Genomic DNA, 19,336 nt, shown 5'->3' with positions numbered 1-19,336 from the left:
GTGATAATGAACAGGATATATATCACAACATACATATAAAATGCAGTTACACAGTATTAAACAGTGCAAGTTAACCTTTTTAGGTGAAATAAAGAAGTTTTAACTTTGCATAGGGGAAATAGGCAAATGTCCAAAAATGTCCAACTGTCAAAGTACACTACCAGGACACTACGAATATACTTGCCATTTGAAACAATAACAAGTACAAGTGCAGCCGGGCAATTAATGGTAATCTGCATGTCGATTCCACTGCTGGGCTGCACCATGTATGGGCACCCTGAAACCAGGGCATAATAAAAGTGGAGGACTTGCCTATTGCAACAAGCAAGTTTACAGTATTCATTTTTAAGGGCATTTGGAAGAAAGAAACCAGAAACCTTAATGGTTGCTATGGGCAAATGCTTTCACCTAACACTCGGTGTTAACAGTCTCTCCCATGTGTCTGTCAATATCTCCACTGCAGCCAGCATGTCTCTGCTTAAGATATCCACCAACTGTATAGTATTCTAGTGTTCACCTGTGAACAGATTTGGTCCAAACCAGTTTATTTGCACATCCTGGCATATTCTAAGGGTCCCTCCCATTGATCTGACCCAGATATTATGCTTGCACTCTGTGGGACTGAAGTAACTGTATGTGATCTGGGTAGTCTGTTACCAGGTATATTTGCTTCAATAATAATATCATAATTTTTAAAACAAGGGGGGTTGATGTAAGTTGCTTTTAAATGATGATGGAAATGTCCAGATACAGCAATAAAACCAGAAGAGGATCCCTCCATTGCCATTTGCTATAGAGGAGCACTCCCTGGTATTTCAGCACTGATGCACAGAATGCATACAGTACAGTAGGGCATGGTACTGCTATCATGTAGTTAGAAGCTCTGGTGACAGCTGTAATATTGTTAACCCTGTCTGATGCTGCTCTGGAGGAGGGGAGGAGGTGTGTCAGGAGGAAGCTGACAAGGGTGCTCCATGCTGTGAATATTCTTTGTAGCAAGAGTCAGAGCAGAAAAAAAAATCACAGCAACTTCTGCTCCATTTGTACAGCTGCTGCATACATCATTGTAGTGGAAGGAGGCACTCTGTGGACACCATGCTCCTGTCTATAGAAGATCCACACTGAGCTGCTGCCAGAAATCACATCATAAGGAGGTTTTCCTGGGCTTTGTTCCTTCTTCAAGTCACTTGCCTGTAAGCTGCAGGGACTGTGCTTTACTATATTCCTTGGATGGTTATCTCCTGAGCCTGCTGAAGAAGAGAGAAGCTCCAGCATCCATCTATACATATATGAGCTATCTAGCTGCATCCTCCTGCCTGGTTCTGGGACCAGAGAAGATGAAGTTCATTCTCCTGGTGTGAGTTGGACTTCCCACAGGCTGGTGTTAAAGCTCACATTACTTAGGATCGGGATGGATAAACATGTCCTGTCTCTTCTGCAACTTTTTGTGTCTGTGGTTTGTGGTGAGTATTGATCCTATGGTGTTGGGGTGTCTACTACCACAACTTGTGAGAAGTGATATTGTGATTTGTGAAGCCTAGAGAATAGCCAGGGCTGGGAACAGACAGAGGATGTGGGTGACACAATGGCAGCAGAAAGAAACCGGGAATGTTTGTTACTAATAGCATCCAAGAAGCGGATGTTGTGATATGTCGTGACCTGGGAAGAATGACAATGCTAGTGGGGATCAGCATCTGCACGAATGCCTAGAGTTACTGTAAAGTATATGAGAAAAGCAGACTGGTCCCATATAAACATCCATTAATGAGGATCCAGGACAGTCACTGGTCTAGAGATGAGGTCCATACTGTCAGGACCCACTTCTGGGACTTCTATATCCGACACAGTGCTAGATAGAAATTGGTTTCCTTTAGTGAGCTGCAGAAATCACGGAGCAGCACCCATGGGTTCCTTGGAGATGTGTAGCCTTGTTTTAATTAGAAGAACTGTGAAAGTCCTGGGAAAGGAACCTCACCAGTTGCAATGAATTTCTATCATGTAAGAAATATTATAGATTAGTATTACAAGTCTCCTTATTGTACTGCTTGTGTCCAATGTTTTACAAGTGTAGGGGTGCAAAGAAGGAAAAGGCTGAGATCCCAGGTCCTGATTGATCATTGATATTATAGATGCTTACTAAGAGAGAACTCATTATGAAGTCTATATTATCCTGCAAGTCATCACAGTGGTCTGGGACCTCTCCAGACACTTTACTCACTCAGATTAATAAAAAAGCTAAAATGATAGAGCTTCGCTAATTAAATCCCAGCGTATCAGATGACCTGTAGAGAAGCATGTCATTCTGAATTCATTCGCTGCTGCAATAGGGAGTTTATATATTAATGCATGTATACCTCTTGCTCTATTATTACTACTTTTTTATTTATGTAAATTTGGCAAAATTAGGTATGGTCTGTAAAAGTGTCTAAAACAGTGGTGTTGTAAAAATAGTAGCTTATTGCAATATAAACCTGCATAATACCCATTGTTTTTTTCTCCTGCAAATTAAATGATGACTTCCCATCAAGAAAAAAAACTCATCTGATGGGAAAATTCACTGAAATGCAGTAATAAAATGAAGCTGAATAATTTAGATACTGATCTCATGTCTACTCTGCAATACTCCTGTCCTCTAACCCAGTGACCAGTCCATTATCACAGCCTGTGAGCTACATTTTATCAGTGGCTCTGATTCTAATTATAACTAACGGTGAGAGCCTAGAACATATTAATGTGATGCTAAAGGTACATTTAGTAGTGTTCACTGAATGAATCACTAATAGACATTTGCATGGTTCCTAGCATTAACAGGTACAGCAAGCAGTGGGAAACTGTTGAGTTTTTCTACTTTTGTTTGAAGAGATGAAAGACATGAAGTGTGTGGTATCATCTTGTTATCTAATACTCCATTTCTGGTAATGCATTTAGCCCTTCAGTAAATTAGCAATTTATTAATTATTTCTTGAATATGCTGACAAAATGATCATCTCATTGTCACATTTATACAAAAAAGCATCACAACAAAAAAGAAAGATGCTAAAATAAGTGAAATAAACAGAATTTTTTTTAAACCATTTTTATACTTTTGGTTGACATCTTATTTAACACTGCAGTCCCTAGTGCAGATGCTACTGGATCTGCCTAACCAGATATTTGGGCTGACTGTGTTTTCCCCAAGATGGGAGGTTGTTAAGATGTCTGGCAGCAGCTCCATTTGCCTTTGGTGCAACGATGGCATCATCGTTGCTCTTGTTACACCTATGCTCCACTCCTTTCTGTGGCCAGCCCCTCCAGCGCTGCTTGCTTTCCAACTGCATGGCCCTATCAATCAATCAAGAGAGGGCCTGAACACAGAAATCAGTGGAGATTGGGCACAGCAAGAGCACTGGTGAAGCCTTCATTGCACCAAAGGCCTGATTTAGATATTAAGAAAAAGTATCATAACTTAGGAACGGAGCCTCAAATCACCAAAAGAAAAACAGCGTTCCAATCAGGTGAACCACAACTACGTGTATATGCTGGAGTTTGCTGGTGATGGATTCCTTTTAACTGCATAAATTACAAGTATTACTGAATCTTTTCCCACAAAACTCAGCACCGTCTGCTCTATAACCTGCTGCCTGCAGAATGTACTGCATTTCATGGTGACATGTTCTCTGATATAAACAACAGCCACATTACCTTATGTCAAATATCTACATGATTTGTAACACCGACATGAGGACATTTTCAAATCATCTGGTAGACAAAAATGTACTGTATGTAAGTAGTAGACAGTTACAGGGATATCTGCCCTGTTATAAGGACTATTGTCAGTGTGATCTACGTGCAGCAACATCCTCCAGGTGCTCGCATTCCCTGACCACTCATGTGACCACAGTGACTATTACGCTGGGTTCACACCAGAGCGTTCTGAAAGGAGCGCTCTGTATGTGCGATTGTACGGGCGTTTACAAGCGCGCATACAGAGACAAGTGAACACACATTGTCGCGCGTTCCCGAAAGTCTATGTACGGGAACGCGCGACAAACGCCCAAAAAAACGCTCATGTACTTGTTTGAGCGTCGGGCGTTTTACAGCGCGATCGTACGCGCTGTAAAACGCCCAGGTGAGAACCATTCCCATAGGGAGGCATTGGTTTCTCAATTGTTGAGTGTTTTACAGCGCGTAGGAACGCGCTGTAAAACGCTCAGGTCTGAACTGAGCCTTAGGCTCAGTTCAGACCTGAGCGTTTTACAGTGCGTTCCTACGCGCTGTAAAACGCTCAACAAGGAGAAACCAATGCCTCCCTATGGGAATGGTTCTCACCTGGGCGTTTTACAGCGCGTACGATCGCGCTGTAAAACGCCTGACGCTCAAACAAGTACATGAGCGTTTTTTCGGGCGTTTGTCGCGCTTTCCCGTACATAGACTTTCGGGAACGCGCGACAATGTGTGTTCACTTGTCTCTGTATGCGCGCTTGTAAACGCCCGTACAATCGCGCATACAGAGCGCTCCTTTCAGAACGCTCTGGTGTGAACCCAGCGTTAGGGATAGCAGTCCTACTGCCTCTATTCAATACACACTGAGTGCAGAAACTGATTCTGTCTTCTCTCCAGGTTCGCCAGTAGTCCCTATCAGGCAGAAGGATTAAAGGGCATCTGTCAGCAGATTGGTACCTAAGAAACTGGCTGACCTGTTGCATGTGCGCTTGGCAGGTGAAGGAATCTATGTTGGTCCCATGTTCATATGTTGCTGAGAAAAATGATGGTTTAATATATGCAAATGACCCTCTAGGAGCAACAGAGGGTTTGCCATTACTCCTATAGGCTCAGCTCTCTCTGCAACTGTCTGCTCTCTGCACTTTGATTGACAGGACAAAGCAGCATAAACGTGATCACACCTGGCCCTCCCAATCAAAGTGCAGAGGGGACAGCAGTTGCAGAGAGAGCTGAGCCTCTAGGTATAACGGTAACACCTCCGTTGCTCCTAGTGGCTCCTTTGCATATATTAAAACTTTATTTTTCTCAGCAATGTGGACACATATGAACATGGGACAAACACAGATTCCTTCAGCTGCCAAGCGCACATGCAACAAGTTTCATAGGTACAAATCTGTTGACTGATGCACCGGCATGTGCATAAATACATAAATAGTCTTGCACATCTAGTAATAGTGTTTACTTGACATGGTGAATTCTCTCCAAATGTTTTAGCTCTGATTTAAAATAAAAGACAAAGTCTTAAACAGAGATCCAGTCAAGTGTGTTCCTGAAAATACATAAATGATAGCATCTACAATGGTAGTACCACAAATAACAGAATAAAGATAGATCTGATGGTTGATAGGGAAAGTAATATTTATTTCTGGCAGAACAACGATAGTCTAAACATATATGATTTCTAGCATTATTTACAGTGCATTTGTGCCTGTGTGTGGCTATCTTTTGTTTCCAAATGAACCCTCCTATGTTGATTCAAGCCTTTAAGTGCATATCAAAGTAATAATAGTACAGTCCAGTATAGCAACATTGTAGTTACAAGAATACAGATGATATTCATTATTTTCTGGAAGAAGCCATTGTTGAAAAAGAAACATCATATGACCCAATTTTATGAAAGGATCTAAGATCCTCATAATGTAAACTCTTCTGACTTTGCTGAAGGAAATTAAAACTGTATCAGGATGTTTTCCGTCTGCTAAATACAGTATGTTGAGGCAGCTACAACTGAAATTGATCAGATGTGCTTCAAAAACTGTAGCATCAATGTTATGTGTTGACCAGTAAAAATATATGATAGTAATAATAATAATACTTATAAGAATAATAATTATTACTGATGAGCGAATCGAAGTCTACAGAGTGGACTTTGATTCGAATTTCAGGATAAATTCCTGAAATGGTGTAAAAAACTAAAAAACATACTTACCTCATCCATTTGCGCCATCTTGATTGAAGATCTTGCACAAAATCCCGTGTATGGTGACGTATGATGTCACCATGCCGGCTGACATGATAACGCCAAGATGGTGGCAGCTGGCCTGATGCAAGAAAATGGATGAGGTAAGTATGTTTTAATTTAATTTTTTTAATTTCACACTGTTATGACTATCAGATGCCGTGATCAACTATGAACGCGGCATTTGAGGGGTACAAAGATGGGGAGCGGGGCAATTGCCGCTCCCTGTCATTGCACCCGCTTCATACAAAGAAATTTGACACAAAGCTAATTTTTTTTTGCAAAGTTCGGTGAAGCAGCCGAAACAAGTTTTTAAATATTTGGCTCATCTTTTGTAATAATAATACTAATGTGTCAAGTTGAAAGAACACCTTTGTATTTTACATCTCACAATATTAAACAACTGATGTAGACATAAATATGAAATCCTGAGAGCAAAACATTCTTGAAATACAATTTTACTATTGAAGTTGTACAACATTTTATTCCACAATTATTTAAAATGACAGACAAATATTTTGTTAATATGACCAGCTTACAGTTCTATCAGAAGGATTTCAGACTATATTGTATAAGCCATAAAGTAAAAACCAGACTCAGTCGGGGTGCCGTGATTACTTGTATGTGTTTGCTGTTCTCAAGAATAAAGGATCGTCACAGCTTTTAAGAATGGTGCTGGTTTTTATTTTGTGGATTACAAAAGGTTGGGAATCGTACTACAACCGTGCATGTCTGGTGCAAAAAAGATAAAGGTGAGCTGGAGCTTACCCTTGCATAAGAACAGGCTAGAAAATGGACGCAAGATTCCAAAATAGTCCATTGTTTCGCTTCTGCAGTACTGTTTATACTTGACTACTTCTAAGTGTAGTTAATTGAGACCACAAACTAATTTAAGCGTGCTAGTGCAAGTTTTGTCAGGTTTACATATATATGGCTGCCTCATAGACTCCTCTTTTTTGTGACTCCTGTCATCTATTGAGTAAAATAGAGCCTTTGTTGCACTGGTGCTGTCACGGTGTGGAGTGGGGGGAAACTCCACACCGTATACCGAAATGAAAACGGAACAGAAACTAGGCCTGGATGCCAGGATAAGGGAGCAGGTCACCTCCTATTGCAGCCCTGAACCTAGCCCTGACTCCTATTCGTATGAGCAGACCCAGATGGTAGGAGGGCTCATACACAGGAACCTCGGACCCTCAGTCGCCCTGATAATCGAGAAATTAAGGTCAGGAACTAGAGACAACCTGTTCCTCCACAACATGGATGAACAGGACTCTCCATAGGCCTAGCAGCAAAGATAGGGAAAGACAGTGAATGGCAACTGGATCAGCAGGTAAGAACCCAGTGTTACAACAACACACCGGAGCAACAAGCACTTACCTGCCGCAGCAACAGGGTGGAACACCAACACCAATAACTACCTGGATCACTATGCAGACAGGATGCATAGCAGCACCAGGCAGAGCTGCTCACTGATTTGTAGTCCCCCCCTTAGGGGAACCCAGGAACCCTCTCACCGAAGGCACAGACAGACACAAAAAATGTCTAGCAACCATGCTGGACTACAAACACCAAGCAGACCAGACATGGAACACAAAACTAGACATAACAACACACTCTGAACATAAACCACACAAAAGAAAACAACAGATGAGGATGGGTAAAGGACATAGAAACAATGGGAAGAAATAGGAGAGACATTGATGTCAAACTAGGTGGCACTCACACTGGACAGATGGAATCTCCTGCACAGGAGCAAAGCTCCATCACCAACCAAGGCAGGAATACAACTGACCTCACGCTACCAGCACCAGAATAAGTAGAGCCATGAGGCCACACCCAGAACACACCTAGATCCACACCTTAACCCCACACACACTAAACCGGGAAGGAACAAAGATAAAGGGAGCAGTGCACAAACATGCAGAACAACACGTAGCCCCAGGCAACTGCATGCACGACCGACGTGTCACGGCGAACAACAACAACCAAGACACGGCAGGTGCCTTGTGCCTGCCACTGTGCCATGCTACTCACATACCCTTTGCCCGGTCTCGATCCTCTCCTTCTAACCTGGTAGTTCCAGTCCCTGGTGTCTTCTGTAGGCAGGCAAATCTGGTCTGTAGGCCTCCTTGCCTGCTTCATAGGATGTGCACTCTGGCCCTTTAAGAGGCTGAGAGTGAGTGCACGGGTCCAAATCCTTTTCCAGCCAATGGCCAGTGGGATAGTGCTGAGCTTTAGGTAACTTAGTCTCCAAAACCAGCAAAGGTGTAAACCTCTGTCTGACTATCCGTGTACTGAACTCCAGCCTGACAAACGACTCTGACTCCTAGTCATCTGTCCTGACCTTAGCCTGTTTCTTGTATTGCTCCATTGCCACCTGTCCTGACCTTAGACCTCCCGTATTTATTTGTAACACTGCCTGTCCCAACCAGTGGCGTCTCTAGCTTTCAAATTTTGGGGGGGCACACTGGGGGCCAGGACAAAAGTAGGGGGTCAGCTATAACAACGATACATTTACACAAGTACGCTTAGAAATGCTGCGATACTTTACCCAATACCTAAAACCGCAACAGGGAAGAAAAGTCTTGCTGTCTGTGGATGACACTTTTATAGAGAGGGGGATCTGTGGATGACACTGCTATGGGGGGGGGGGGGGGATCTGCGGATGCCACATACCGTATATAGCATCTTATGCTATATGTGTCATCCACAGATCCACCCCATGACAGTGTCATCCCCATTTCCCCCTCCATAACAGTGTCATCCACAGATCCCCCTCCCTATAACAGTGTCATCCCCATTTCCCCCTCCATAACAGTGTCATCCACAGATCTCCCTCCCCACCTCTCACAGGAGTGTACATTTGACATTTCTAAACTGTAATCCATATCCTGCAGTAACTTTAACTTTAAATCAGGATTAAGCGGCCGCTCATCTCTACTAGTACCTTAACCTTACACCACTCGGCTAGCTTCAGTAACAGGGCCAGGCTACAGCCTACAGGTACTGCCTGTTGTTATCGAGCGAGTGCTTATTTCTGCAGGTCAGAGCATACAGATTACAGTTTAGAAGAAATGTACACTCCTGTGAGCAGTCCAGACCAGTGGCGGATCCAGAGCCTGGTCTCGGGAGGGGCACTTCCAGATTATTTTCTGTCCACTGCCACAGAACAAGGGTGCTTATAGAACAGACTACACAGTGTAGAAGTATACTGTACATTGTGTGGCACAGTGTAGCGGTATACTGTACATTATGGGGCACAGTGTAGAGGTATACTGTATATTGTGTGGCACAGTGTAGAGGTAAACTGTATATTGTGTGGCACAGTGTAGAGGTATACTGTGTGGCACAGTGTAGAGGTATACTGTACATTGTGGGGCACAGTGTAGAGGTATACTGTATATTGTGTGGCACAGTGTAGCGGTATACTGTATATTGTGTGGCACAGTGTATGCTATATGTCTATAACATAAACATATTTCACATGAAAACTTACTATTACTTGGCTTGGACCTTGGGGATCTCGGACACAACTTCAACACTTGGCTGGGGGGCTCGGTGGAGCTGATGTTGTGTTTTATCCTAATGAGAGAGATTTCATAGTAAGCATTTGGAGAAGGGGCTGAGGGGTCACAGAGCAGGGAGAGGCTTGTGCTGCTACTAGGGGGGTCATACCATGGGGGAGTAATAAAGCCCACCATAATGCCCCCCAGTAGAAACAATTCTCCTTATAATGTGACAATGCAAAAAATACCCCCTTATGCCCCCAGTTGAGCTAATGTCCCCCATAATGTGCCAGTATTAAATACCCCTATATAGTGCCCCCAGTAAAGGCCCCCATAGTGTTCCTCTCCCCCTTCCTCCTAGTGCCCCCCATAATGTACCAGTATAAAATGCCCCATATATCATGCCCCAGTAGATGCCCTTAGTGTCCCCCATAATTTGCAAGTATAAAATACCCCTTCTTAGTGCCCCCGTAGATGACTCCATAGTACTCCTCTCCCCCCTTCCCCATAGTACCCACCATATGTCCCAGTATAAAATGCTACTGTACAGAGCCCCATATAAAATACCCCTTCTTTGTGGCCTCAGTAGATGCCCCTATAGTGCACACCAATAAAGTGCCAGTAATAAGTGCCCTCAATAACGTGCCACTGCCAGTAATAAGTGCCCCCCATCATGTGCCAGTAACAAGAGCCCCCCAATGTGCCAGTAATAAGCCCCCATCACGTGCCAGTAATAAGCCCCCATCACGTGCCAGTAATAATCCCCCCATCATGTGCCAGTAATAAGCCCCCCATCACGTGCCAGTAATAAGCCCCCCATCACGTGCCAGTAATAAGCCCCCCATCACGTGCCAGTAATAAGCCCCCATCACGTGCCAGTAATAAGCCCCCCATCACGTTCCAGTAATAACCCATCACGTGCCAGTAATAAGCCCCCCATTACGTGCCAGTAATAAGCCCCCCATTACGTGCCAGTAATAAGCCCCCCATTACGTGCCAGTAATAAGCCCCCCATTACGTGCCAGTAATAAGACCCCCCCATTACGTGCCAGTAATAAGCCCCCCATTACGTTCCATTAATAAGTCCCCCCATCATCATGTGCCAGTATTAAGCCCCCCATGATGTGCCAGTATTAAGCCCCTCCCATCATGTGCCAGTATTAAGCCCTCCCCATCATGTACCAGTATTAGGCCCCCCCCATCATGTGCCATTAAGCCCCCTCGACCATCATGTGCCAGTATTGTAATAAGCCCCCCAATGTGCCAGTAACACTATTGTAAAAAAAAAAATGTTAAAAAACATTAAAAAAAATTATACTTACCTCAGTGTCAGCGATGCGATGCAGGCCTCTTCCGGCCTGTGTCCCGCGCTGTATGGCTCAGGCGGCGCGATGACGTCATCGCGCCGCCTGCGCCGGCCTAGTGCCTGCAGCTTATCAGAGGAAGGGGAAGGGACACGCCTCTCCCTCCCCTGCACCGCCGCAGCACAGGCAGATTACTATGGAAATGAGCGCAATGGAAGCGCTCATCTCCCTGTGCCCGGCGGCGGCGGCTTACTTGGGGGGGGGGGGCATTTTAGTTGGGGGGGGAACATGGGGCGGCACAGCGTGATGTAGGGGGCGACGCCAGTGGTCCCAACCTCAGCCTGTATCTTAATTACTAGTATTAAATTATTCTGCAGTGCTTCGCATTGACATCTCGTTCCTCGTAGGTCAGCCTCCAAATACACTAGGAAAATCTCAACAGGGTGTGACCTGGTGAGACCAGATCCCTGTATAAGGGTTAAAGGGTGAAAAAAAACTGTGTGTGAAAGCCTTTATGTCGCTGTAATCAAGCTGGCTTGGTCTTGTTCTGTACATGTGGCAATTATCATCTTCCTCTGGTTCTCTCTTGCACCCCAATGCTGATCCCAAAATCAAGGGCACCTCAGACCCTACCAGGCTGTAGATCCCACATGTCTAGGATGTGATCTGAGGGGAAGGAGGATTGTGCCCCTCCATTCACTGCCAGAGCAGTCACTCTGGCAGTGAATGGATCAGTCACTGTCAGGACTATGACTATCCTAATCTCCTTAGCTGCTACTCCAGTCCTCTCTTTGTTCCCTCACGCCTCCTTCCCCTGTGGGCCAGTGCGCGGAAAGCCTATATGACACTGTGTAAAGGCATTACAGTTCAGTAGTAGAACCTAGTATAGGTTTTGAACTTATTTTTGCAAAGGTGAAGCAGGAGTCACCAGGCAAAGATTTCACAAGTGCTAAAGAATTGTTAAATGGGTTGTCTGGGTAACAAAAAATAAAAATATTCATCTGACCAATTCCCGCCGCCTCTGTTCTGAGACTCCTCAGCCCCTTGTCGGTTTTTATTTCTTGGTACCTCTTGACACTTAATAAGCGGAAATGCCTGCTCATCCAATCACTGGTTGTAGTGGTAACCCACCTCTAAATAACTGGTGAGCAATGTTGCCAACTTCATCATCAGTTATTTCTGGACATCTGAAACAAAAATCACAGGTGGTCAGACCTTTTTATGGTAGCCCATGTGTTGATGTCATGACACTTCCATATGTGCTTACTTTATGATGTTTTCCTCCGGCATTTTGTATAACTACAAGTTTCACACACTTATAACCAATGTCCAGGATTATCAGTTTTTCTTTGGCCAGTTATAATCACATTGGCGTTTTATCACTACTGTTTCCCCTTTACTGTACCATCTATAATCAATCTATTTGCCCTCAGGGACTCACCAGTTCAGTTTAATTGATAACTCTGGATATTACTGCATGAATATTGTTATGCATGCATAATATACTGATCCAGTTTGTTCATGGATTATTAGATTAATATTGTATTATCATATCACTTCTATTTACTTGGAGATGAAGGTCCTTAAAAATATTTTTAGGGAACTAGGAGAGAAGCTCAAGTCAATTACCTCCAAAGTAGTGTTGTCAGAAATACTACCAGTGCCACGAGTGTCACCAGAGAGACAACAAAAGCTTAGGGAGTTAAATAAGTGGCTCAGAAGCTGGTGCAGGAAGGAAGGGTTTGGGTTAATGGAGAACCAGTCTGACTTCTATGGTACTAGAAGAACACATAGATATAGTTGGTGTGGCTGAGACATGGTTGGGTTCTTCACATGACTGGGCTATAAATATTAAGGGTTTTACACTATTTAGGAAAGACAGGGTCAATAGAAAAGGAGGTGGCATGTGCCTGTATGTGAGGAGTGATCTGAAGACAAGTGTGAAAGATGCAATTGTGGGTGAGGATGGTGAGGATGTGGAAACCTTATGGGTGGAAGTTCAAAGGAATATAAACACTGAAAAAATAATACTTTGTGTAATCTATAGACCCCCTAACATCACAGAAGAGATAGAAACACAACTGTATAACCAAATAGAGCAGCTGCACAAGCTGGTACAGTGGTCATAATGGGAGATTTTAACTTCCCAGACATTGACTGGGGTCATGATTCTGCCTCAACCGCAAAGGGGAGAAAATTCCTCAACTTGCTGCAGGACCACTTTATGGGGCAGTTTGTAGAAGCTCCCACTAGGGGCGATGCTCTGTTGGATCTGGTAATTTCTAATGATGCAGAGCTTGTTGGAAATGTTACTTTTCGAGAAACACTAGGTAATAGTGACCACAATATAATTATATTCCCCCTAAACTATAAGAAGCAAACTTTGTTAGGCAAAGCAAAGACACTAAATTTCAAAAAGGCTAATTTCCCTGGGTTGAGGGCAGCATTTCAGGGCATACACTGGGTGCAGCTACTGTCACATAATAATACGGAGGATTAATGGGAGAGCTTTAAATCCACATTGAGTAATTGCACTAAAAAAAAATATTCCTTGGCTAACAAGAATAAATGGCTAAAACTAAACCCCCCATGGCTTACAGCAGGCGTGCACAACCTTTTTTGGTCTGAGGGCCGCATTGTCACATCGCTCTATTTCAAGGGGCCGCAATGTACACAGGCCGATGTAAAGTGACTGGGGAGGAATGATCGCTATCACAGTCATTCCTCCTTCATTGAGTTACATTGACTATCAGTAGCACATTCCTGATCACACAGAGAGATGTGCGGCTCGATTATACCGCCAGTTATCATGAGCGAGTGTCCCTATGAAGACGTGTTTCCAGTAATTGACCTGAATATCTCGCTGCTGGCCCTGGAAAAATACTAACAGTGGCCCCGTTTTGTAGTCGGGTAGAAATTGATGGAAGTGCGGACCAGCAATACCATATTGTGGCACATTATACCGCCCCACAGTTCATCACACAATACTGCCCCCATGAGCACAAAATACATTCCCAAAAACTCTCACTGGCTGGCCGTGAGGAGGACCCAGGCAGCCCCCTAGGAAATTTCCCTGTGAGAGCTATGGCTAATCCACCCTGGCTTAAAGGGATTTCCCAGTAAAAAAGAATTTTTAACAAGTTCTTGCAGCATGGCCCCTGAATCCGAAAAGTTATACTTACCTGCTCCCGACGCTGATTACACCTGTCAGTGCTTGGCCATGGTCACATGTACCTCTGCAGCCAATCACTGGCTTCAGCGGTGATGTGGCCACAAGTAACGTGTCACTGTTGCAGCCAGTCATTGACTGGAGCGGTGTATGTGACCATGGTCATGCACGAACAGATGTAAAAGTGCAGGAACTGGAAGATGGAGGCAGCGGGGGGCAGGGTGGCATGGAGCAGGTAAGTATGCATCTTCTGGTTCATGTGATATCCCTCATTGCAAAGGCCATGCTCCCTGGTTATTACCGCCTCCTGCCAGTTACAGGCGCCCTGCAATAACCAGTAAGCACTTTCTCTTACTAGTGGGGAAAGCGCTTATTGGTTGACACTTTAATAACCAGGTCTGAAAAGACACTTTTTTTGTGTTTTTGTGCATGTGGTGGTTCAAACGGTTGTAACTTTTTTATGTGTTCGGACTACCAGAATAATTTTTGCAACAATTTTTCACTTGACAGATAGGGCCTTATAATAACATTTTTTGTTTTATTTGGGGAAAACTGCACAAAACATTTTTAAAAAGTATTTTTTTTTCAAACTATAGCTCCTTATTATTTAAATATGCAAACTGACACCAAAATAAATTATTATAATTAGTTCCCTATTTTGTAAAAGAGGAGAAAAAGAATACCGAAACAGGAGCCGCACATCTAAAATATAACAAATTTATTCAAGAAAACAGACACGACACAGAATAAGTTAAAATCGTTGTATACAACAAATCAGGGCCATGTGAACCATGAATCAGCACATGCCACCCTGGCTCACCACAAAGTCATAGGCATGCCCCCACATCAATCAGTATATAACATTATAAAATGCATGTAATCCATCAACAATGAATAAAAGCTGAAATACTTAACATAGAAGTAGCATGGTGGGGGGTATAAATAAATATAGTTCCCTATTTTGTGTCGGTAGTTTTGTTATATTTATATTTATAGTTAGTTTCACATGAATGGGGCGATAATGGCAACGGTTTTGGTTGGTGTGGGTGTTTTTTCTTTTATGTATTGTATTATTTTTTATCTTTTTTAACAGAATTTTTTTATATATTTCTGCTACAAATAATATCCCCCAAGAGGTCATAAAAAGACCTTTGGGGGACACTGACACATTTTGTGAATTTTTCACTCTTTCCTTTTTATTTATTACTTTTATTTGTATTTTAATATTTTATTGTATTTTTTTTATATAATTGATTTATTACTTATTATTTAAATATATTTTTGCCACATAATTTCTCCCCCAAGAGGTCATAAAAAGACTTTTGGGGGACAATGAACACTCTATTTTGCACTTATTTTTTTATTTTTTTTGCATTTTTTTATTTTTTATTATTTTTTTTATTATTTTTTATTTTATTTTTCATTTTCATTTTTTTTATATATATTTTTGCCACATAATGACAAAATACTGTTAGGGGGCAGTGAACACTCTTTTACTTAGCAATTTATCCTTTTATTTAGTTCCTTTTATTTGGATTTTTTTTTATTATAATTTTAAAAATTTTTGCCACATCATATTTTTATTTTTTTATTTTTTTATCTGTGATTTATTATATTTTTTAAAATAATTTTTTAACTTATTTAATATATTTTTTCCACATAATTTGTCCCCAAGAGGTCACTGAAAGACCTTTGGGGGACACAGACTTTTTTTTTTTTGCACTATTTCCATTGTAACTGGGGCATCCAAATGAGCCCCAGTTACAAGGGAAACCAGCCTGCTGTGGGGGCATTGTACACAGGCAGAGCTGATCAGGTCTCCTAACTCTGCAGCTCTGCGCTCCTCTGGCCCCAAGCCGGGTCCACCCTACATAGCGCTCACCTGTGTGAGGAGAAGCGCTGATAACTGCTTCTGCCTTCTCCTCGGCTCCCCCGCTGTCACTGACAGCTGACGACCCATCCTGCTCCTGCTACAGTGCAGGGGCAGGAGCTGTAATGATCCATTGCACGGCGCTGCGGGCAGAAACACAGCTGATTTTACAATCAGCTGTGTTTCTGTCCAGGTGGACGGGGGCCGCAAATCTTGGCTCTGGGGGCCGAATGCACCCGCGGGCCGCAGGTTGTGCGCCCCTGGCTTACAGCTACAGTACTGTAAAAAGGGCAATAAAAGACAAAAAAAGGGCATAAAAAAATACTAATTTGAGGGGTCAGCTGTAGCGTTTGAAGATTACAAAGGGCTTAATAAAATCTGTAAAAAGGAGATAAAATTAGCAAAAATACAAAACGAACAACAGGTAGCAAAAGAGAGCAAAACAAATTCCAAAAAATTCTTTAAATATATAAATACTAAAAAACCTAGGTCTGAGCAGGTAGGTCTAAATCAGAAAGTGGGTAATTTAAAATATAATATTTATTGATAATGCAGATAAAATGTTTTCCAAAATAAAGTGTGCAAAAGACAAACCTTGGGATAGAAATGGTGTATGGACCCTAGGGTAACCCAGGTGTCTATCCCAAATGAAAATGACAAAAAAATACACTATAATAGTGCACGGCGGCACCAGTAACCATTTGTCCTACCGGTACCGCGGATGAAGATAAGGTAAAGGCAGAGTTACTAAATTGCTTTTTTAGCTCTGTATATACAAAAGAAGAGAAAGGAGCTGATATCTGTGGTGCTGGGGTTGTTAGTACATCCAGTAATATACTCACTTGGCTAAATGTAGATATGGTCCAAGACAAGTTAAATAGGGTAAATGTGAACAAGGCTTCGGGTCCAGATGGATTACACCCAAGAGTGCTTAAAAAGCTCAGTTCAGTCATTGCTGTGTCCCTGTTTATAAATTTTAAAGATTCTCTAGTTACTGGTACAGTGCCAAGTGATTGGCGCAAGGCAAACGTGGTGCCCATATTCCAAAAAGGATCAAGGTCCATCACAGGTAATTATAGACCAGTTAGTTTAACTTCTGTTGTGGTAAAAATGTTTGAAGGACTATTAAGAGCCTATATACAGGAGTATGTGACCGTAAATAATATTATAAGTGATAACCAACATGGGTTTACCAAGGACAGAAGTTGTCAGACTAAGCTGATTTGTTTTTATGAGGAGGTGAGTGAGTAGTAGCCTGGACAGAGGGGCGGCTGTGGATGTAGTGTTTCTGGATTTTGCAAAGGCTTTTGATACAGTCCCTCACAGACGTTTAATAGGTAAAGTAAGGTCTATTGGCTTGGAAAGTATAGTTTGTAATTGGATTGAAAACTGGCTGAAGGACCGTGTCCAGAGAGCTGTGGTCAATGATTTCTATTCAGAATGGTCTTGGGTTATAAGTGGTGTACCCCAAGGTTCAGTGCTGGGCCCTTTATTATTTAATTTATTTATTAATGATATTGAGGACAGGATTAATAGCACCATATCTATTTTTGCAGATGATACTAAGCTATGTTGAACTGTACAGTCTATGGAAGATGTCCATAAAATACAAGCTGACTTGAACACTCTGAGTCATTGGGCATCAACTTGGCAAATGAGGTTCAATGTGGACAAATGTAAAGTTATGCATCTTGGTAATAATAATCTCTGTGCTTCATATGTCTTAGGTGATGTAACACTGGGAGAGTCACTTATAGAGAAAGATTTGGGTGTCCTTGCGGATGGTAGATTAAATAACAGCATACAGTATATCAGCTGCTTCTAAGGCCAGCAGGATAGTGTTATTTATTAATTGAGGCATGGACTTGCACGGCAGGGATGTGATATTACCACTTTACAAAGCGCTGGTGCGGCCTCATCTGGAATATGCAGTTCCGTTCTGGGCACCAGTACATAGAAAGGACGCACTGCAGCTGGAAAAAGTACAGAGAAGAGCGACTAAAATGATAAGGGCCATGCAGGGTCTTAGCTATGAAGAAAGATCAAAAGAATTGCATTTATTTAGTCTTCAGAAGTGACGTCTAAGGGGGGACATGTTAACCTATACAAATATATAAATGGGCCATACAAAAAATATGGTGAAAAACTGTTCCATGTAAAATGTGCTCAAAAGAAAAGGGGGCGCTGCCTCCGATTGGAGAGGAAAAAGTTCAGTCTCCGGAAGCGTCAAAGCTTCTTTACTGTAAGAACTGTGAATAGACTTCCTCAGGACGTGGTCACAGCAGGAACAGTGGACAGTTTTAAAAAGGGTTTAGATGAATTCCTAAAAGTAAACAACATTAATGCTTATGAAAACGTGTAGAAATCTGAGTCTCAATTCCTTCTGGATTCACATCCCCACCTATCCCTTGGTTGAACTTGATGAACTTATGTCTTTTTTTTAACCGTATTACTTATGTAACTATGTAACTAACAATATGATTATATATGAGGACCTTGTGCCCTTAGAGGCTGCTGTCATGACTTCTTGATGTATATTCAATCCCATCTTATACATCCTTTTATATATTATTTTTTTTGTATTATTCATCTTGAGTAGTATTATGTTATATTTTCGATAGGGTAGGAATCTCAGAAAATAAGCTTTTTGATCTCACACTATTTTATTTATTTCGATTGATATATGCACATATTCTTATGTATTAATACATGTTTTTCTCATACTAGTGTACGTGGGCACTGAAAATCTTGTTATGATGTATGTTGTGTCATGTTGTATTACACGTTTGTATAAAGATCCCTGTTAACAGGCTGTTAAGTGCACTACACACATTCCACCACTAGATGGTGATAGCACCACAGTATATATGCTACAGTTCAGGCTTAGTGAAGGAGTTTTTTAGTTGGTGAGATGTAGTAGCAGGAGTAGTGAGGAGCAGGGGGAAGGAGAAGACCCCCCTCCTCTCAGCTCTCTGGAGCTCCACGGCCCAGAGTAGCTCAGACTTAAAGCCAAGGAATAGGCAAAAAGTGGGACCTTGCTTCTACAGTACACCCTTCCGGGGTGCCCAGTGAAAGATTCTTTTTTATATAAAGACAAAGGAGGACAATAGCCTTTTTCCAAGGCTTTCAGGCCCCTTTGTATACAGGTGAAGGACGTATAGCTTCCAGCAGCCTCATCATTTATTATTGCAAGTACAGAAAGGCCATCTGTAGCAACACTGAAGTAGAAGACTGGGATCCTAAAACCACTGTTGCTGAGACCAGGACAAGATTCAGGACGAAATACCTGTGAGTACATAACCTCCTATCTTAGCCTGAGATATAGCCACATATACAGCCTGTTACCTGGATTACAGTATTCAACCTCTATGTTCATAAGAGACTGTTTATATTTGGATGTAAACTGCTATCAAGACCCTGTTTACAGTAAAGTTCTTAGTTGGATTCAAACCCTGCCTCATTCTTCCATCTCCATACTACAATCACTCTCATCAATTTGCACCACCAAAGTGCTGGCGTCACGACATTACCTTAATTCAGGGC

At 42.3% G+C, this 19,336-nt stretch overlaps 1 protein-coding gene across 1 annotated transcript in view; it reads left to right on the top strand.

Annotated features, from left to right (window-relative positions):
• The first annotated feature begins 960 nt into the window (after nt 1-960).
• RAMP3 (receptor activity modifying protein 3) overlaps nt 961-19,336 on the top strand; it is a 578,022-nt gene continuing 559,646 nt past the window's right edge. Inside the window, exon 1 of the mRNA XM_040432529.1 lies at nt 961-1,463. Within this exon, the coding sequence (XP_040288463.1) occupies nt 1,412-1,463 (52 nt within the window). The 5' untranslated portion in view covers nt 961-1,411. The remainder of the gene's footprint in view (nt 1,464-19,336) is intronic.

This window comes from Bufo bufo, chromosome 5 (genome assembly GCF_905171765.1).
Source record: "Bufo bufo chromosome 5, aBufBuf1.1, whole genome shotgun sequence".
Lineage (NCBI taxonomy): Eukaryota > Metazoa > Chordata > Amphibia > Anura > Bufonidae > Bufo > Bufo bufo.
The sequence above is the reverse complement of the archived record's forward strand: the minus strand, read 5'-3'. Positions and strand labels throughout refer to the sequence as shown.